Source organism: Cavia porcellus, unplaced genomic scaffold (genome assembly GCF_034190915.1).
Source record: "Cavia porcellus strain 051 isolate PalLab524CR breed Dunkin Hartley unplaced genomic scaffold, mCavPor4.1 scaffold_3, whole genome shotgun sequence".
NCBI classification, from domain to species: domain Eukaryota; kingdom Metazoa; phylum Chordata; class Mammalia; order Rodentia; family Caviidae; genus Cavia; species Cavia porcellus.
This window is the reverse complement of record NW_026947486.1, coordinates 11,850,314-11,870,482: the sequence shown is the minus strand read 5'-3', so window position 1 is coordinate 11,870,482 and position 20,169 is coordinate 11,850,314. Positions and strand designations below refer to the sequence as shown.

The window sequence follows — 20,169 nt, the reverse complement described above, 5'->3', positions numbered from 1 at the left end:
GATACTCTTTTTGGGGACTTAGTACATATATATAAGTATTTTGGTTAATTTCAACATCCCACCCGCCTTGAGACAGGATCTCACTATGTAGTCCAGGCTGGCCTTGAACTCAGTGAGTCTGAGTGCTGGAACTGCAGGATGCAGGAGTGTGCCACCATGCAGGACTGAGTTTTTTAAACAATCACTAGAACTCCAAAAGGCTAAAAAAAAGTGTGATGAGTGTTAATTTTGAAAGTTATATCTAACACTTGGGCAAGTCTAATTAATTAGTTCAGTAATAAAATTAGTATCCACCTGTGAGTCTGCCAGGAATCCTCAATCAGTAAGATTTGCAAAAGTAGATCCAGATAGGGCCGAAGTTCATAGGTATAGGAATAAGCAACCTAAAAACAGGTAAGACATAGTGAGTAACTTAATTATAAGGATAACAAATCAAATCAGAGACCTATGAATGTTTATTTTCCTTTGACCTGCCAGAGAAGTTCACTGAGGACAGTGGATGAGAACTGAGGATTCTCCCAGCAGCAGAAGCGAAGTAATTTGACAGTTTCTTCTGAGTTACTGCAATCTTCGATAATTTTCTTCACATAACTTGTTCTCACAAATAAAATGTCTGCCACATTCTGCTGAATTGGCATTATAGGTTGTGACAAGTTAGGATCACCAAAAGGATTGGGAAGAGGAGGATTACCTAGAATACAGATTTGGCATCAATGAACAGTTAATAAGGTTCTTCACAGTAATATACAGATGTCACCGTAGTATTTACTTGTGAAGTTTTTATTTTGGAAAAAAAAAGTTTCAAAAGTATAATAAAGTAATATGAACTGCAATGATCGGATATGCCAAAATGATAAAATGCAAAAGGGCAGATGTGGTAGTGCACACCTGTGATCCTAGTACTCTGGGAGGTCTGAGTCCAGTTTGGGCAATTCAGTGAAAAGCTCTCCAAAAAAAAATCCTGTTAAATATGTGAAAAAGGCACAAGGCTCTAAAGTATGGATCTTCTTTATTTCTTCAGAACTATTTTTTTCTTTTTTTGTCTTTTTGAGACAGGGTCTCACTATGCAGTTCAGGCTGGCCTTGGGCTCACTGTGTAGCCCAGGTTGGTCTCGAATTTGCAACAATCCTCCTGCCTCAGCCTCCCAAGTGCTCAGAACTACATTAAATCAAGCACTTTACATATTCAGCAGTATTTAACAATTATTATCAAAAATGGGCTATTTTACCATTGATTGAAGACTGCATTCTTGATGAGACATTGCAACAACGGATTAGCTGTGACACTACTGAGTATAATTTGCCTAACTCAGCATACTGATACTTGATTGGAGGGCCTGGACCTTCATCCAAAGACACAAGCATAAAGGTCGCAGGTACACTCAGTTTCAGCAGCTGTGTCTTCTCTGCCACACCTACAATGAAGAAGAAAAGCAGAGTAGGGGGAAAAAACTGAAAGGAAAAAACGTTAGAATGGCAAGGGCTTTATGAATAAAAACTAGTTCCTCAAAAATATTTGCCGTTTTTATGATCTGAAGCATATCATGTTTATTTAACATTCAGAGACTTAACAAAATTGCTAGACAGACACCATGACTATGACCTTTTAGTCCTAGTAGGCCACAGAGAAGACCAACTTCCTATATCCAGGAAAGTCTAAAAGGACTAGCCTACATTTAACTCAATGTAAGGACACTGAAAGCAACAACTAAATTAAGTGAGAAATAAGAATTTTTAATAATTGCTGTTCTCTACAACCAAGCATCTTAAAAAAGATCCTTACACTTGGGCTCTCTACTTTCTTTCTCATTCTCATACCAATCTGGTTTCTACCCACCTTCCTTGGGTAAAGTTAATTAAGTTTTCGAACCATAACCATGTTTTCCTTGGATTTCTATCCATCCTTCTTGTTCTCACTTGGTCTCCTTTCTTACCTATTTTTAAAAAAGTAATATTCCTCAAGTTCCTAGACCAGGCCACCTTCTCATACCATATGCTTCTCCTGTATGACTAAGCCTATTTTCAGGTCCAGTTACTTTCATTTTGATGAGTCCATGAGTTTTTCCAGAAAAATGCCTTGCCATCCTAGTGTCACACAGGCTCAAACAGACCTCATCATTCTCCCTACACGTTTTTTCTTCTATGTCTCCCCCTCAGCAAATGGCATTGTTATCTGCTCAGCTGGTCAAACTGGAATTCTGGGCATCACTCTCCTTCCTGTCCCTTCCTCCAAGTATCTAATCACTAAATGCCACATACTGTCTCTTATAAAGTGCCACAACTCATGTCTGTAATTCTAGCACTTCAGAGGCCAAAGCAGGAGAATCATGAATTCAGAGTCAGCCTGAGTTACACAGGAAGTTCAATCCTAGCCTGGACTACACAATGAGACTCTGTCTCACAAAAACCAAATCAAAATAACAAAAAGCACTAGAATTTGCTCACTTTTACCTTTCTTACTGCCAGTTTTCCAGTGCAGGCTTTCTGCCTATAGATAATTTTAACTACTTCCAGCCTTACCTTATGTAATGCATTCTACACTGTGGCCAGGGATCTTTATACAAGGTATATCTTTTCAGAACTCCCACAATGCCTCGCCAGTGCTTCAGCGTAAGTCTGGATTTCCTCACAAGGCTTGGCAGAGAAGCATGAGCAGAGACTCCTCCTACACTTACCTTACCATATCTCTAAGTGAGATCCTGTAACTAATTACTTCCTTCAGTGAGGGAGTTAATTCCAAGTCTCTGCATCTATATTCACTCTGCATGGAAAACTCAACTAATCAATTCCCACACCAATTTTCCCATTGTCTTTCATACTCCCCAAATCCATCTTATCAGGTACCCTAATGACATACTTCCATAGACTTTCCTTATGACAGCCATGAGCATAGTTAATGGCAACAAAGTTTTAATTCACCTTCATATTCCATTTAGACAGTAGTGTTTTGACATAATAAACATCATTCTACAATCCCTTATCTGATATCCTGAGATGCAAAAAGGCTTTTTTTGGGGTGTGGGGGAGGGCTGTGTTAGGGATAGGGCCTTGTGCATACCGGCCCACTGCTCTCTCCCTGAGATGTATCTCCAACCCTGTAAAAGTTCTCTTTATAAAGTTCTCTTATAAAATAGGTGTCAAAATGTATTTGGTGAGAAAATCTAGTTTGAACTGACAAGAGGTTCTTGAGAATCTTCTTTCCCTCACCTTGTGCAAATATTCATGTTTTACTCAGATATCAAAGTGTTTGATAATAAGGAGCTGCCTTTTACTATCTATCCAATCAATCAAGAAACATTTACTGAGTGCCAATGTGCAAAGTTATTGATGTTTGCAATATAGCTGAAAACAACAGAAGCAATGTGACAGAAGCACAACAGGCTAAATGACTGGCAAAATTTTTAGGTGAGATGTACTAATCATGGAAAAGACGTGATCATGTGCTACTAGAAAGACGAGGGAACTTTGGGAAAGAGATCAATCATATAGAGGTAACAACAGAGAAATTTAAGTGAAATTGTTGGGGGGGGGGCTGAGATTGAACTCAGGGTTTCCTGGAAATGCTAGGCAAATACTCTACCACTGAACTCTCAGCTTTCAATTTTGCTTACTTCAAGCAAAATTTATGTACAAACTTCTACCCAAACTTAGTGAGTATTACAACCACCTAGGAACCTTTTAACAGTATGGATTCTTACATTAACTTCAGGAATTCTGATTAGATCAGAGTGGGATAAGGGCTAGAAATAAGTATGTTCAAAAAGCAGACAGATTTGGTACCACTACTTTACAAGATAAAATCCGATCAAAACATAAGATTCTCACCTGTGTCTACTGCAGAGATAAGAAATATGCATACTGTTATAAGATAAATTGTGTTCAGATTAAACTCATAATGCATTTTATGAAAACAATGGTTTTTATTTTAGACTAGGTTATATTTCATCTGTTGATCTAAATGACTTCACCACTTAATGTAACACATTATGGAAACCTAAATTCTTACCTAGGTTGGCATACATCACAAACAAATTGAAATACTGCTGTAAATGACGTCCATGTTCTGACACTTCCCTTCTTAAGAGATTTAGGACTGCTCTTAGTAAGTGATCACTCAAGCTTAAATTGTCATAAGCCTATAAAACATAAAACATTAGCAATATATATCTCAGTAACAAAGTTCGTGCATAACTCTATTGAATACCGACATCAGTATCTGGAAGGACTAATTACAGTAACTTTTTTGGGTTTTTTTCTGAGCCAGGGTCTTACTATGTAGTTCAAACTGGCCTCAAACTCTGTGGTGCTCCCCCTGCTTTAGCCTCCCAAATGCTGGCATTATAGGCATGTACCACCACACCTGGCTATTAAAAAGGGTTGCTAGTTGAGAAAGGGAATAATGATCTGTGGAGGATTTAAATATAAATCTTTTGGGCAGGGGGTTTAGCTCAGTGGCCTAAGTGCCTGCCTGGCAAGCACGAGATCCTGAGTTCAATGCCCCGTACCGCAAAAAAAAAAAAAAACAAAAAAAAAAACCCCGAATCTTTTATGCTGTTGTAAATTAAAAAGTTCTAAACTCTTTAGGGTAAAGGGGAAAAAAAGACTACTTAAGAGGCTTTTTTTTTTAGACGGAATCTTATTGTGTAGTTCAAGCGGGTTGTGAACTTACTATACAGCCCAGGTTGGCCTTGAATTCTTGGCAAGCCTCCTGTCTCAGCTTCCCCAAGGCTTCCCACCACATCCCTCCAGTTTTTATTTTTTGACACAGGTCTCCTTAACTTCTTAGGCTGGCCTCAAACTTTTTTTTTGGTATTGGGAATTGAACTCAGGACCTTGTGCTTACCAGGCAGGTGCTAAGCCAATACTCACTATTCGTTTCTATGCAGTAGTCTTAATGCAATCCACAGACATTAGACTGTGTGTATAAATGTTATTGAGGTTAACATATCAAAGAGATGTATATAAGTTTGTGACTTCACCTTTTAGGAAACATGTTTTGTCAAGCGCGTAATTGTTAGAAAGCTGTGCAATTACCTGACTAGAAGGTCCAGGAGATGCAAAAGGTGAAGGACACGGTCCATCTTGCAAGGAAAAGTGTGCAATAAAAACTATAAGTTTTGCAAAAGCACCTCTCACTTCTGCACTAGGGCATTCCAAAAGGTATTCAGAGAACCGATTTGAAACATTAAAGAGGACATTATGAGCAAACCAAAAACGTACGTTCTTGCTGTGACGAAGGAGAATACACAATGCATCATACCTAAAAAAAATTATAGGAAACCTATGATTTACTGATTCAATAACTTGTTTCTATAGTAAAGGGATGGATCTCTATGAACCAAAAAAGAAGCAAAGATCTCCTTTAACTGTAGGAGAGAATAGCAGCAATGGCTACTTCTAGGACTACATTAAAATGACAGATTCTATGTCTTTGGCTATTCTCAATAGTTTATGAATTAGGTGAAACCATGTACTACTCTCCTCTAAACATCCATTATCAAAGTTCAATGACAAAATAACTCTCTTCTCTTGTTTTATGGTCTTACTTCTGGAGGAATAATTAAAAATATGAAATATACTGGTTGCTGCACTTTTACAATTAGAAACTTAAAGAGAACCATTTTAGTATTTTACCTTCCGAATCTAGGGCAAAACTTAAGGAAGCTAAAATACAGTAACTTCAAGAGTAAATAGCTTAGATCTTTCAATTTAATTTTTATAATCTTTTTATTTTAAAATTCATTTCCTGGTGTTTTTGAGATAGGGTCTCACTATGTAGCTCAGGTTGGCCTTGAACTCACAGTGATCCTTCTACTACAACTTTCCCCTAAGTGCTGGGATTACAGGCATGTACCACCATGCCTCTTTTATATAGGGATGTATACCTTGTAGGATCGCCTACAAGGTTAGTGTGAAGCAGAAGCCAGCTTCTGAGTTATAGTAATCCATGTAAATACTAAATATATTAATAGGACTTCTCACATTACTCCTTTTTTTTCTAATGGTACTGGGGGGATTGAACACAGGACCTCACACATGCTAGGCAAATGCTCTACCACTGAGCTACATCCTCAGCCCTCTTGTACTATTCTTATCAAGAATTTTTCTATTGTCCATTTCAAATTTGAAGCAAGCTTCTTATGGTTTGGAAAAATGAAGCAGTCTATCAAAGAACCAAACCACATGTTAGTATAACAGAAATAAAAATCCAAAACAATGTACCAATCACTGGCAGAGCCACGGACTATTTTCTTTGTGTGAAATCCTGTAGTAAAGAGGAACCTAGCAGCAAGTTGAATACTAATCATAGTGATTTCTTCTGCTTCAGGCAACAGGTGATCTTGCCCTATAAATAAAATGTAGATATAAAAAAAAATCAAATAAATTTCTATTTTTAAACAAATTTACATTTTGAGGAGCCCTAAATTTTTAAAAATTCCTTGTTAGACTACTTATGAAACAATTTTCCTCATTTTAGCAGTTCACCAAAGCATGTCTGAAACTAATGTATAGTAAAAAACAAAACTGAACAAAAGCTTTGTCTCCAAACAGTAAGTCAACATACATTTTGCTCAAAGCTAAGGTTCACCTGAAATTTGATCTTTTTGTTTTTGTTTTTCTGAGACAGGGCCTCACTTTGTAGGTGCAGGCTGTCCTTGAATTGACAGTAATACTCCTGCCTCAGCCTCCTAGGGTGCTAGAATTATAGGCATGTGCCACCACACCTGGCTTTAAATGTGATTTTTAACACCAAGCAAAAATTTGGATCCATTTAGAGTGAAAATGTTAACTTCATGAACTTAAACATGCTGATGTCTACTATGAAATCCTACAAGTAAGAATTATTCTTTATTATTAGAAAGCTAAACTCTCAACACTTACCTGGAGGAGGGTTTAAGTAAACACCATTACATGTAAGCAGTTTTTTCATAAACTGGAAATACTCCAGACTGTACTGCATTCGGTTATGCATGAACTGGACATTCTGTTTCCGTACACTTCTCTCAATGGCCGATGGCATAACAATCTGATGGGGCCTTGTGGTGATAGCAAGCTCTGATATGTATTTTACCAACTCATTGTCTTGCTCTATTGTGTCCATTCGTTCATAAAATAGTATATAAGCATTCCACCACCTTTTCTGGCGCCTATATGACATGCGCTTCATCATGTGATCAAACACTTCTCCCATGTACTCTCCACCAAAACACTGGTTTTTCATTTCTTCATCATCATCCATTTTACACTCTGTTACATCTCCATCATCAAATTTATACCAGCGATTTCTCTCACCATCCCCACCATTCCTTTGAATGATGTAAGAGTAATAGTGTCCTCCACTTGCTTGGCCACTGTGTACAAGCACACCTACAAGTCTGTACTTTGTGCTTCCTGTTGCCTCGCTTTCAGACTGCTCATTCTGTTGTATCAACTGACTCTCAGGGTTTACATTATCTCCTTCCAGCTTAGCAACTCCTGCAACTGTGTAAGGTTCCATATCCAGCTCTCGAGGAAATTCAAAATAATCATTGAACTTGATTGCACATTCTCTTTCCCAGTCATAGTCAAATCGTTTTAGTTGGATAGCAAGAACAGGAGGTAATTTTTTAATTAGCAAGCGCTTTACGGTATCAACCTAAAACAAACAAAGTTTTTGGATTTTTTTTAATGACCAATGATCCACTAACAAAGAAGCAAACAAACAAAAACCGTAACAACCCTCTCGCCAAAGACTCAAGCACACTTCTAACTAAAAGGAGTTAACATAGAAAGGGGCCTGGGTTAGTTGCTATAAAACTGCAGAAATTAGTGACGTATAGACATCATTTGTTGACTGGTTTCTATACTACCACTGCTAGTCATTATTACTTGTTTGATGCTGTTATTCTAATGAAGGTGGTTTGCTTTGAGCAAACCGAAGATATACAATAACAATACTAACTAGTATTTATTAGGCAATTAGTTGCCAGGTAATATTCTAACTGCTGCACCAGGAATAATATATGTAACCCTTTCAGTCCTTTCAAGGCAGATACTACTGAACCATAATATAAAGACAAGGATTAGCAATCTCAGAGAAATAACTTGTCTCCAGTCTTTAAAGCTGTGGGGAGCTAGCAGAATGATCTTAGTAGCAATAATCTCAGTCTCTAGATGGTAATATTTTTAGCATTGTACAAGGCCAAAATAAGGTGACTTGGAAGTCAGAGGGTTTCAGAGCCCATAAAAATACATATTCTGTAACTATCTCTCCCAGAGGTCCTAAATTCTCACAGGCAAAAACTAGGTTGGTTACAAATCTGATTCAAGTAGTTTGAAAAGCACAGGTTAGCAAAAGAAATCTGATATGGATAAATAAAATAATTAACACTTTTAGCACAGCAATTCTAGATATAAGAGAAGAAATGTTTTTCTCAGCTCTGTAGCTTTGGGTTTTATTTTTTAACAGTTTCTTGGCAGAGGAAAAAAAGTATCTTACATTTACATAAGACAATGAGAGGTATTAGGCTATTTATAACATAATGATCTGTAAAATTATTTATTCAATTTATCTGTTCTCCCTAACCTCTCTGGTACTACTTTTTAAACTTATTTCCCTTAAAAGCCTTAAGTCAGCTATCTTAATCTCTATTAATGCTGCATCACAGTAAGGTAGAGCAGCAAAAATTTTTCTTTGGTGGTATTGGAGTTTGAAAGCAGGGCCTTTGCACTGAGCTACATTTCCAGCTCCTTTTTTATTTAAAAATGAATGAAATGGTTGGGTATGGAGGTGCATGTCTATAATCCCAGAACTCAGGACCCCGAGGCAGGAGGATCACTGTGAGTTCCAGGCCAGCCTGGGCTACATAGTGAGTTTAAGGCCAGTTCAAGTACACAGTGAGACCTTGTCTCAAAAAACCAAAAGTAACAAAAAAAATAAGTAACCACACATTTCCCTAAAATCCATTAAATCTCATAGATACTTTAAACACAACTGAACAATTCATACCTTTTTATTGCATTTTTCACAATGATATGCATTTGCACCTTCCAATAAATCTCCTTTGACATACTGCTCCAAAGAATCAAGAAGGTTTTGGTGATTTCTAATGTCTACATTCAGAGTTGTAAACGATTCTTCACATTCGTACCTAAAGTTATTATGTAAGAAATGATCAAAAGGATTAAATCATTAGTTTTCCTGTTTTGTTTTTTTTTTTGTTGGTACCAAGGATAAAACTCCCAAACTCACACTTACCAGGCAAGTGCTTGAACACTGAGTTAAATCCCTGGCCTACATTTGTTAGTTCCCAAAAGACACAGAATGTACCAATTCTGACAAGTTAACAAGGCAATTATTTATCATGTGCTGGTTCCTCATTATGTTTGTTATACAGTTTATATACAGTGATACCTCAGTTCATGAATGTTGTTTGCCAACTCTCCATTGGGTGAAAACACATGACCGTGAGGATCTTTCTCATATAAACGCAACCATGGTCATGAACCAAGTATCACCTTTACTAGGTTCTTTGTCTTCATGATAAACCCACTAGAGCCTTATCACTTTATAGAGATGAGGAAACAAATTCAGAAAGATTTAACATGGCCAAGATAACTAGGTAAAATAGTTTTTTACTTGGAGAGAGGGTACTAGGAATCAAATTTAGGACCTTGTGCTTGCCAGGCAGGCACTGTGCCACTGAGCTGTATTTCTGGCCCTATGAAATGGTTTGTTAAAGTCAAGTACGCCTGGACTCTGATTTTAAGCTCTTTATGGCCTACCATGCTGCTTTGAATGAGATTTGTGTGGAAGGTAATTAAGGGCCTTATCTCTGTGGCAACTACAAGATTCTGCTATTGTAGTAAAAGCAGCTGGACAGCACAAAATTGACTAAGCATGTTCCAATAAAACTACACAGAAACAGGTGTCAGGCTGAATGTGGCCTATGTTTTATAGTTTGCTGGTCTTGTTCTACACAAATAAAGTCTTACAATGGATGTGGGACTTTTTATGTAACATTATATGATGTAATAAGAATTGAAAGCAGTTTTGTTTTTGGTCATGCATTTAGGATCTGACTTCAATATTACATTTCCTTCTTGGCCATACTGGGGAATAAATGTAGGGCCTCATATACTCTATCACCAAGCTACACCTCTAGCTCTTTACTTTTGTGGTGCTGGGGATTAAACCCAGGGAAAGCTGTTCATCCTTTGTTGTTTTATGTTTGACATGGTCTCATTAGGTTTCCTAATGAGAAACCTGGCCTCAGCTTGCAATCTGATGGTGAACCTTCTAGAGCTTTCAGTGATACAAACAGTCTGCCACGGTACATGTACCATAGGTTCTCCAGCATTGCTTACATTAGTCTCCTATGGCGCTAGGGTCACAGATGTGCACCATTGTATTTTGCTTCTATATTATTGTGACACTGTCTCACTAAGTTAGCCAGAATGGCCCTGAGCTTGTGATTCTCTTGCCCTGTTACCTGAGTAGCTGGGAATACAGCTGTGTGTCACCAAACTCATCAAGATCACATTCTTTAACATTATCATTTGGCAAAGAAAACTAGTAATTTCCAAATAGTTTGGAAAACTATCTAAAACAAATTGAGGACTAAAAAAAAGACAGATGATCAAACAGGCTAACCAAACAGATGACCCAAACGGCTATTTTTTCAGTAATTAAAATCAAGAGCTTAGAATGACAAGTTAATGGTATGCCTAATGTAAAAGGTCTTTCCCAAGGACCAAAAGGTGCCCAGGCTAAGCAAACAAGTATATGCCCAAATTCTGAGTGAATGGTAACATTATAGCCTAATAGAAATTTTCCCATTTATACAATATTCTCCTGTAACATTTCCTTAAGTTCACAAAGTGCTAACCGGGCATAGTGGCACATGCCTGTAATTGCAGCATATGGGAGGTTGAGATAGGGAGGAGGACTGCTGCAATTATATTTAAAGCCCACCTGGACCACACAGTGAGTTCAAAGCTAACCTTAACTGCATAGCGAGACCACGTCTCAAAAAACAAAAATAAAAAAGCCCAAACACAAAAAACAAACTGCCTCCAACAATCACATACAAACCTAACAAGTATAATATATATACAATGTAGCAGGTAAAAAATACCATCTTACTATTTTGGAGAACAAGGATTGCAAACCAACATTAACTGGTAACAAGTTAAGGCCCAAAGTAATTGTGAAAGGTATGTTTTTCAGCAATTAACTGATTATGCAGCTATTTCAATAGGCATTAATGTCTCTTTAAAAAAACAAAACAAAATCCTTGTTATTTTCAACTCCTAATTTTTTGTATGCAAACATACTGAAGCTAATGCTGTTTTATTCATTCATTCATTTATTTATTGGTACAGAGGACTGAACTCATAACCTCACCTCGCACTTGCCAGGCAGGTGCTATGCTGTGGAGCTGTGTATATCCACTAATGTTGTCCCCCCCCCATGCTGCTTTAAAAGTATTATTTCATTTGAACAGGAAATACTACTCTAATCTTCAATCTTCTAAATCTGATGAATTTATAATATATTTAGACTCTGAGATAAAGAGCAAATTTGTAAGTAATACCTTAATTATATGCAAAACACCATTTTAGTTCTGAGGTACAGTCACAAAGATACACAGACTACAAAACAGTAAGAAATTAAGCAGAACAGAAAAGGAATCTAAAGTTATTTGACAAAACCAAACATAAATCCCACAGTAATCTGGTGTGCCATCAGTTCACAAATGTGTTTGCAAATTGTGTCACATTATAAACCCAACAGTGACCATCTTTTCCAAAATCATTGAATGATTAAGATCATGAACCAAGGCATCACTCATATAATTCATTCAGTTTCAGAAATTTTATGAACAGTGACACACTACTTTTGTACATGAGTGCTGATAAAATGTTATTTTTGTTAATGTATAAACTTTATATTTCTGATATGTAATTAGTACTCACCTATGTGGGCAGCCTTGGCAAATCTTCTGATCAGCAAAGGAACCTCCTAAGACTTTACTGAGCATAGCTGGATGTCCTAAGGCTTTTAAAGCTTCATCTAAACTATCCACCAAGGAATTAAAAAATTCTAAAGCATCATGTTGCTCACGGAGATTAACAGGCTCACCCCAAAGCCTAAGAAATGAATGAAATAAAACATGTAATGTATGACACAATACATACACTATTTTTTAGGGAGAAAAAAGCACAACACAACCACAAGTGAGATTTTATTCCTTGAATACATAGGAACAGGTGCACATTACCTACAGAGTATAATGAGAGTGAGCCTCAAAAGTAAAAGTGGAGCTCCCGGGGGCAAAGAACTGGCATGAAACTACTGGTGTGGTTGGAGAGTATGACTCCAGGAATAACAGCTGCTTCAGACAATGTGACACATACATGTATTTTGATTCAAATTCAAGATGCTATTAAAACGAGGCAGTGGATCTCTTATATGGATGGTAGGCCTTACATTAGGCAAACTAATCCCAGGAAAACAAATTGTGAATTGGGTGTACCTTGAAATGAAAACTGACATACAAAAGTTCAGACACTGATTCAAACTATCAATGACATCTGATTTTGTATTTTCAGAGTAAAGGAAGACAGATTTAATTTTTATATATACCAGAACGATCTTCTGATAAATACTTCTATGTGGCAAATAATGCCATCTCAATTATAATTTAGAAAAAACCAAAACTCACACGTAGTAAATGTAAAATCAGATATATAATTACTTGTTAAAACCAGTTTGTTTCATTATTTGAATGTAATTTCTATCTACTTTCAAAATATACTTGACTCTCCACCCTTTCAAACATGTATACAGTCAATTTATTAATTATAAAAGGAAAAAGTCACCCCTTAAAATGGATAGGCCTGTCATCAAGGGACTATAGTCATCATCACTAGCAAACAAATGGAAACATCTGCAATGCAGATGCAATGCACTGAAAAGCATGAAGCATCATTCCTGTGCTATTCTCGCTGTTTCCCTAAAAGTTTAACCTGAATCTAATGATTATATATATATATATATATATAAATAAACCAAGAGTGATATTCTTTAAGACAACTGGCCTGAACTCTTCAAAAATTTCAGGGACATGCAAGTCATGACAACAGATTATTTTAGATTTTAGGAAAGGACCGGGGGTATACCTCAGTTGCACAGTGCCTGCCTGGCAAGCGTGAGGTCCCGAGTTTGATTCCTAGTTCCAAATAAATAAATTGAATGCAGATTACAGGAGAATAACAGGTAAAGCAAAATTCTTGTGATTTTTTTCTTAAGATATTAGACTAGGATGGAAAACTAAAAAAAATTATAAAAACTATTTTGGGGAAATTGAACTATGTACTGATGAACATTAAAGATTACTAATACTACATTTTTTGGGTAAGAACATTATGGTTAAGTAGGAAAAAAAAAGGTGTATTTGACAGGTGTGATGTCACACAGCTGTAACCGAGCACTCGAGAAGCTGAGGGCAGGAGGACTATCATAGGTTCAAGCTCAGCCTGGGTTACACAGTGAGTTCAAGACTGGTCTGGGCTATGCTAGCCAGACACTGTCTCAAAAAACTGAAAGTATTTTTAGAATATATACATGTTAAAAGTATGCAAGGTGAAGTATCATGTTCACAATTTACTACCAACTGGTTCAGAAAAAATAAAACTCAGTAAATATATAAGTAAATAAATACACACACACATATACATACATACACACAGGGGAAGATAAGCAAATATGGCAAAATGTTTATCACAACCAGGCAACTCTAGAAAAAAAGTATAATATAAACATGATTGTTACACTACTCTCAACCTTTTCTAGAAGTTTGAAATTTTTGATAATAAATAAAAATCTCAGGGGTGAGGGATGTGTTTAAGGCATGTGCATCAAGAATAGATCACAAGGAAGGCCAGGGATTTAGCTCAGTGGCATAATTGCTTGCCTGGCAAGCACGAGGTCATGAGTTTGATCCCCAGTATCCCCCTCAATCACATGTCTTAAGTGTAGATAAAAAGTTCTCACCTAGATTAAGTGTGAGTGTACCAGCACAGGGAGTAAAAAAGCAAAAACAAAGACATTGGAGGGAGGGGGAGAGGGAGAAGGAGCAAACTGTGAGTGACGAACTCCAAGATGAAAGATCAACAAATATGGAATAATTTGGAGGAGAGGAACAGAACAGAACTGAAATACAGGAATATAGGGAGAGAGTGAGGGCTAGCTGTGAGGATAATGGCAACCATGGGGCATGAGTGTAAAACAGGGGCCTGGCTAGGGATGAAGGAACCAATGTGCTGGTGGTTCACCCACTGGACTGAAAAGCAGGGGTCCCTAAGCAACATACAGCTTCCTTCTGCCACAAGCAGGGAAGGTGGACCAAAAAAAGCAATTGCAGGCAACGTTTTTGCTTTCCTACTCCTCTCAGCTGTCTGAGAAGTAATGTGTGGGAGGATTTTTTTGGGGGTGGGCAAGGCCTCGTCTCATGCATGTAAGGTAAGTGCTGGATCCTAATCTAAAAAATATCAGTGAAAATCATTTATGAGACAAATGAGTTCAAACACTGTCCATATCTGCTAGTAAGCAATACTGGGTGATGAGCATGTCAGGATTAGTACTATTCTTTTTTATCCCTAGTTTTGTGATGGTCTTGTTATGTAGTCCAGGCTGACCTCAAATTCATGGCAATCTTTCTGCCTCAGCCTCCTGAGTGCTGTGATTGCAGGTGTGCACCACATTCTTGGCTAGGATTGATATTCTCTCTGATAATGCAATTTCCATAATAAAGTTAGTAATTATCTTGAGACTAAAAATTGCTGCCCCTTATATGTAGAAGTATCAAATAGGTGTAAGTTTTATGTGTCAACTAAAAACAAATAAATAAAAATGCTGTCCTTCTAGTAATGAATTTGTATCTTCTATGGGGACAATGAAGAGAAAACAGGAGCAGTTATAATTGCTAAAATATTAAACACATAGATGCCTTAAAATACATTATTTTAGAAGTTTACTGTTGGTATATTGAGATGTTCATCAAGTTTTTGGATTTTGCTTTTTGAGACAGTCTTCGTATACAGTTCTGGCTGGCTTTAAACTGCATAGACCGGGCTGGCCTCAGACTCTCAGGCAATGCCCAGACTCAGCCTCCTGAGTGCTGCAATTACTATAGACATGTGCCACAAGATGGTCATCAAATTTTAAGAACTAGCTTTACTGTTACTATCCTTCCAGTGGTATTACCTGAACTGTTTCCAAAATCCTCTGGGCACGTAGTACTGCAGCCGAGAAGCAGCCAAATGGCCGAAGATGACCTGAAGATGTCTTAAGACACCAATATTATACTCTTTCCTATCTTCTGTTTTACTTAATGATGGTTTGTCTTCAAATTGTTGAGGGTATCCAAATACATCATCCCTGGGATCAACATTGCTCTAGAAACCAAAAAATATCATTAATGAGCTACACTGTAATAAAATACAGTAATATAAATGCCAGTTAGCACACACAATCTATATTATTATTATTTCCAAAGCACTTCATTTGGGGAGCCATACTAGGGATAGAACCCAGGGGTGCTCTTCCACTGACCTATGTCCGTAGCACTTTTCAGAAATTTTTATTTTTAGTGTCTTACTAAGTTGCTAAATTGCCCAGGCTGCCCTCATACTTGAAATCCTCCTAATCTCAGCCACCCAGAGTGCTGGAATTCCAGGCACGTGCTACCATGCCCACCTTAATCTTCACTTTACAAAGCTTAGTCTTCTAGTGTTTGGCCCCATCATTTTACAAGACCTATTATTATTTTTTTCTGAGACAAGGTCTTGCTCTGTAGTTCAGGCTGGCCTCGAATTCATGGTGATCTTCATCCCTTCCCAAGTGTTGGGATTACAGGTGTGCACCACCATGCCTGGCTACAACAGTTATTATAAATGAATAACTCTCACCATGTATCAGAAAAGTAGATAGTATACAGTAGAGTTAGTGTGGTGATCAACTTAGACTAAACTGGACATAAATTCAGACTCTACCATTTACCAGTTGAAGACATTAATTTTCCAAAGATGACATACAAATGACCAATAATAAACATAGCAAAATAGTATCTACATCACTAACCATTAGGGAAATTGCAAATCACAACTACAATTCCATTAGAGATGTCTACATTGAAAAAAGAATGTAACAAGTGCTAAAGATGTGGAGAATGTGGATTCCTTGTGTGCTAATGGTGGCACTGTGAAATGGTATACTTGTTATAGAAAATTCTTTATGGAATTAGCCTATGACTGAACATTTCTACTTCTGGGCATGTACCCAAAAGAAATGAAAGCAGGGTGTTGAAGAGGTATTTTCACACCCATGTTCATTAATCACATTGATCACAGTAACAAACTAGGAAGCAAGTGTCCACAGAAAGATGGAGAAGCAAAATACTGGATAAATACAAATACAGTAGAATACTATTTAGCCTTTTTTTTTTTTTTTTGGTACCGGGAATCAAAGTCATGACCTTGGGCTTGCCAGGCAGGTGTTTATGCCACTGAGCTAAATCCCTTGCCTGTATTTTTGGTTTTTTTTGACCCTGAGCCTTGATAAGGAGTTCAGCGTGACCTTGAACTCATTATGTAGCCTTGGCTGACCTCAAAATTGCAGTGATTCTCCTACCTTGGCCTCCTAAGTGCTGGTATTAAAGTGTGTGCCATCATGCCTGGCTATTCAGCCCTTTAAAAAGAGGAAATTCTAACATATTACATCATGGATGAACCCTGAAGACACGCTAAGTAAAATAGTCATAAAATGACAAATACTGTATGAGTTCACTTAAACTACTTAAGACTGCCCAATTCATAGAGAATAAAGAATGGTGGGTGTTTGGGGCAGGGGTTTTAGAGGACTGATAAAGTTTTAAATGGATGGAGTTAGTTTTGCAAGGTAAAGACAGTTCTGGAGATGGATGATTGGGATTATACACAAAAATATTAAAGCACTTAATTATGTCTTTAAGAATCGTGTTTGACACCATCAATATAAAATAAGACAGTAAGCTGGGGATGGTGGCAGAATTTTTTGTCTTTTTCCTTTTTATCGGTACTGGGGATCAAACTCACGACTGCCTTCTTATAAGGCAGGCGCTTATGCCGCTGAGCTAAATCCCCAGCCCTCAGTGGCAGATTTTTTAACCCTACTTACTATGAAGGTGAGGCAGGAGGATCCCAAGTTTGAGGTTGGTCTAGCCAATTAAAAAGGACCCTGTCTCAAAAATGAAAACAAAACAAAGGGCTAGGGATATAGCTCAATGGTAGAGCACTTGTCCAGCATGTGCAAGGCATAGAATTCAAATTCCAGTAAAGGGAAAGAAAAAAGAAAGGAGCAAAGTAGACTCTGCCCAAAAGAAATTTATAGCCTAAGGAAGGAAACAAAAAAATACAAGCAGGCCAGGCGTGGTGGTGCAGTACTTAGAAGGTTGAAGCAGGAGAACCACAGTGACTTTCAGGCCAGCCTGGGGTACACAGTGACTTCTAGGCAGCCCGAAGTGCACAGTAAGACCCAGTTGTCAAAAAAAAAAAAAAAAAAAGAAAAAAATCAAAAGCATCCTGAGTAAGTAAAATTATAGGAACATGCAACTACAGCTAGGTAAATTGTCATTTGAGTGCCTCATTTACAGCTTTTCAGTGCAACCAGCTATACCTACTTGTGTCTAACTCAACATCTCAGGGATGTACAGTGGGCTACAGAACTAGAATTTAAATTCCAATTTTCCCTCAGAGCAGTGATTCCTAACTAGGTATGGGTGTAAGCATCCCCTAATGAAGTGTTTCCTTTCCTTTTTTTTTTTAAAGTGCTGGGGCTGGAATCCAGGGCCAGTGGTGGAGCTAGGAAAGTGCTCCACCACTAAGCTATACCCTCGGCCCCTAATCGCTAGGTGATCTGGTCCACAGGCCTAGGAAGGAGTTGAAGCAAGTATGTTTTGGAAGCCCTGCAAGTGGTAAATAACAACTGAAGGGAGGAAATGAGGAAAGAACCATTCAAGATATTTATTGCAATAAGAATATACTCTGGCTTCTCTCCTCTGTTCCCATTAATGCTATAAACATGAGAAGATAAAGAAATACAGCACAGGGTGGATACAAACTTGACCACAGCCTAAGTCTTGCTACCATCTGTTTTGAAAAGCAATGTTGGGGCTGGGGATTTAGCTCAGCGGCATAAGCGCCTGCCTTGCAAGCAGGCAGTCGTGAGTTCGATCCCTGGTACTGGTAAAAACGAAAAAGACAAAAAAAAAAAAAAAAAGAAAAAAGAAAGAAAAGCAATGTCATAGTCATGTCAACTGTGATCCACCACAACAGTCTTTTTGTTGGTTTATTTTGTATTGGATACACTGTAAGCAGCCTAAATTTTGCAATGAAATGGGGGAAAATGTAAGTGTAACCTAGAAGCAAGCATAGATAATAATTTAAGTGGTAGATATTATATAATTTGGCACAGATTAGTGATATATAACTAAAATGTGAAACAGAAAAGTAAAAATCTAATTTAAACTATTGAAAGAAGATGTATACAAACTCCAAATTACACTGAACACCACACAAAAACAATGTGTACATTAAATCACAGCAGTCCAGCCAACAGAGTCCACATATGGTTTTACAAATAGTTTATCAGGCCTGGTCAAAGTTGAATACAACTGGCCCTCTGTAACCACTGGCTTACATCTGCATAGTCACCAACTCCTGACCAAAGTTATTGGGAGAAAAACTGGGTCTGTACTGAACATGTACTGACTTTTTAAACTTGTCATATTCCCTAAACATCATAGTAAAATAACTATTTTCGTGGCATTTACATTGTGTTAGGTATAATAATTTAGAAGTTAATTAAATTATATAAGAGGGAGGGTGTGTATTGTATGTCAGTACTATGCCTTTTTTTTTTTTTTGGGTATCAGGGATCAAAGTCATAACCTTGCGCTTGCTAGGCAGGCACTTATGCCTGCTGAGCTAAATCTCTGATCCCACTATGTCTTTTCCTATGAGGACTTAAGTATCCAAAGGATGTTAACTGTACTCTCTTAAAAGAAAGGTATCGGGTTTCCGAACTTCAGACACAGAAAAGAGAAATGACTAAAAAAAATTTACCTCATTGTCCTGCTTCTCATCCCCAGACATATCATCATCTACATCACTACCTGTGCCTTCAATTGCAAGAATACCATTCCTGATGGAAGGGATCATGTAGAGTTGTTGAATCACAGAATTCATGTAACAAGTAGCACCAGCATTTTTCAACCCCACAAATCCTTTTGGTGGGCGGGGTCCAACAGGTGGCAGGTATTCCCACTCAGTAAGTGCTTCGCAAGCTGAGAGAAGGAAAGAGTCTTGTAGTATGAACACAACCATCCTGTCTTTTAGAGCTGTATTCCACACAAAGCGCCTCCACCACCCTTCCAGTAGCCTAAAGCAGTTCTTTCACTCCACCCTCAACACCCCTTAGACAGCAATACAGGCAGCTGCAGATTCTTATCCACACAGCCGTTCACTCAAATTTTATTTTATGTGGTTTTTGTTTCTGATAGCAGTCTCAGAACTGGTCATACAAGCAAGATGGCATATAGCAGGTTTGCTTTTATCTTTACGATCCATTCACTTCATTTTATACTTCTGTGTGTTTTTAAAAAAATGTCTTCAAACTTGCTATGGCATGAAATATACATGATGATTTGCTCAGTTTTAAACAGCCCTAACACCACTACTCTGTTTCTGACACCGATTTTTCTTTTTTGCTTCCAAACCAGATTGCAGATTTCAAAGTCTCATGAGAAATGTTAATCACCCCCATATAAACCTGGGTATCATTTTCTAAGGGACAAGTCAAGGGAATCATAGTCTACTGAATAAAGCCACTAAACAAAATTAGGTAAATACTTAAGAGATGGAGGAAAGGGGATAGTGACAGACCAAATATATCTTTAGACTTAATGGTAAAGCGAAAGACAAGCTGAAGAGTGTTTTCTAAAGGGGCTGGGGATTTAACTCAGCAGCATAAGCACCTGCTTGCAAGCAGGTGGTCGTGAGTTCGATCCACGGTACTGTTAAAAAAAAATTTAAAAAAGAGTAAAATGAAAATAATTTTTGTACGTAGATTTTGCATACAGAGAGAAG

General features: G+C 37.6%; 1 protein-coding gene across 9 annotated transcripts in view; it reads right to left on the bottom strand.

Moving 5' to 3' along the window:
* Window positions 1–20,169, bottom strand: part of Usp9x (ubiquitin specific peptidase 9 X-linked) — a 128,489-nt gene that overhangs the window by 8,855 nt on the left and 99,465 nt on the right. For all 9 annotated transcript variants that reach the window (XM_063245721.1, XM_063245720.1, XM_063245723.1 and 6 more), the window contains exons 31-41: window positions 19,147–19,367; window positions 15,251–15,441; window positions 11,959–12,132; window positions 8,990–9,131; window positions 6,883–7,636; window positions 6,223–6,346; window positions 5,035–5,260; window positions 4,007–4,136; window positions 1,230–1,415; window positions 471–691; window positions 295–383 (exon numbers count right to left, since the gene is read on the bottom strand). In XM_063245721.1, coding sequence (XP_063101791.1) covers window positions 295–383; window positions 471–691; window positions 1,230–1,415; window positions 4,007–4,136; window positions 5,035–5,260; window positions 6,223–6,346; window positions 6,883–7,636; window positions 8,990–9,131; window positions 11,959–12,132; window positions 15,251–15,441; window positions 19,147–19,367 — 2,458 coding nt within the window. The remainder of the gene's footprint in view (window positions 1–294; window positions 384–470; window positions 692–1,229; window positions 1,416–4,006; window positions 4,137–5,034; window positions 5,261–6,222; window positions 6,347–6,882; window positions 7,637–8,989; window positions 9,132–11,958; window positions 12,133–15,250; window positions 15,442–19,146; window positions 19,368–20,169) is intronic.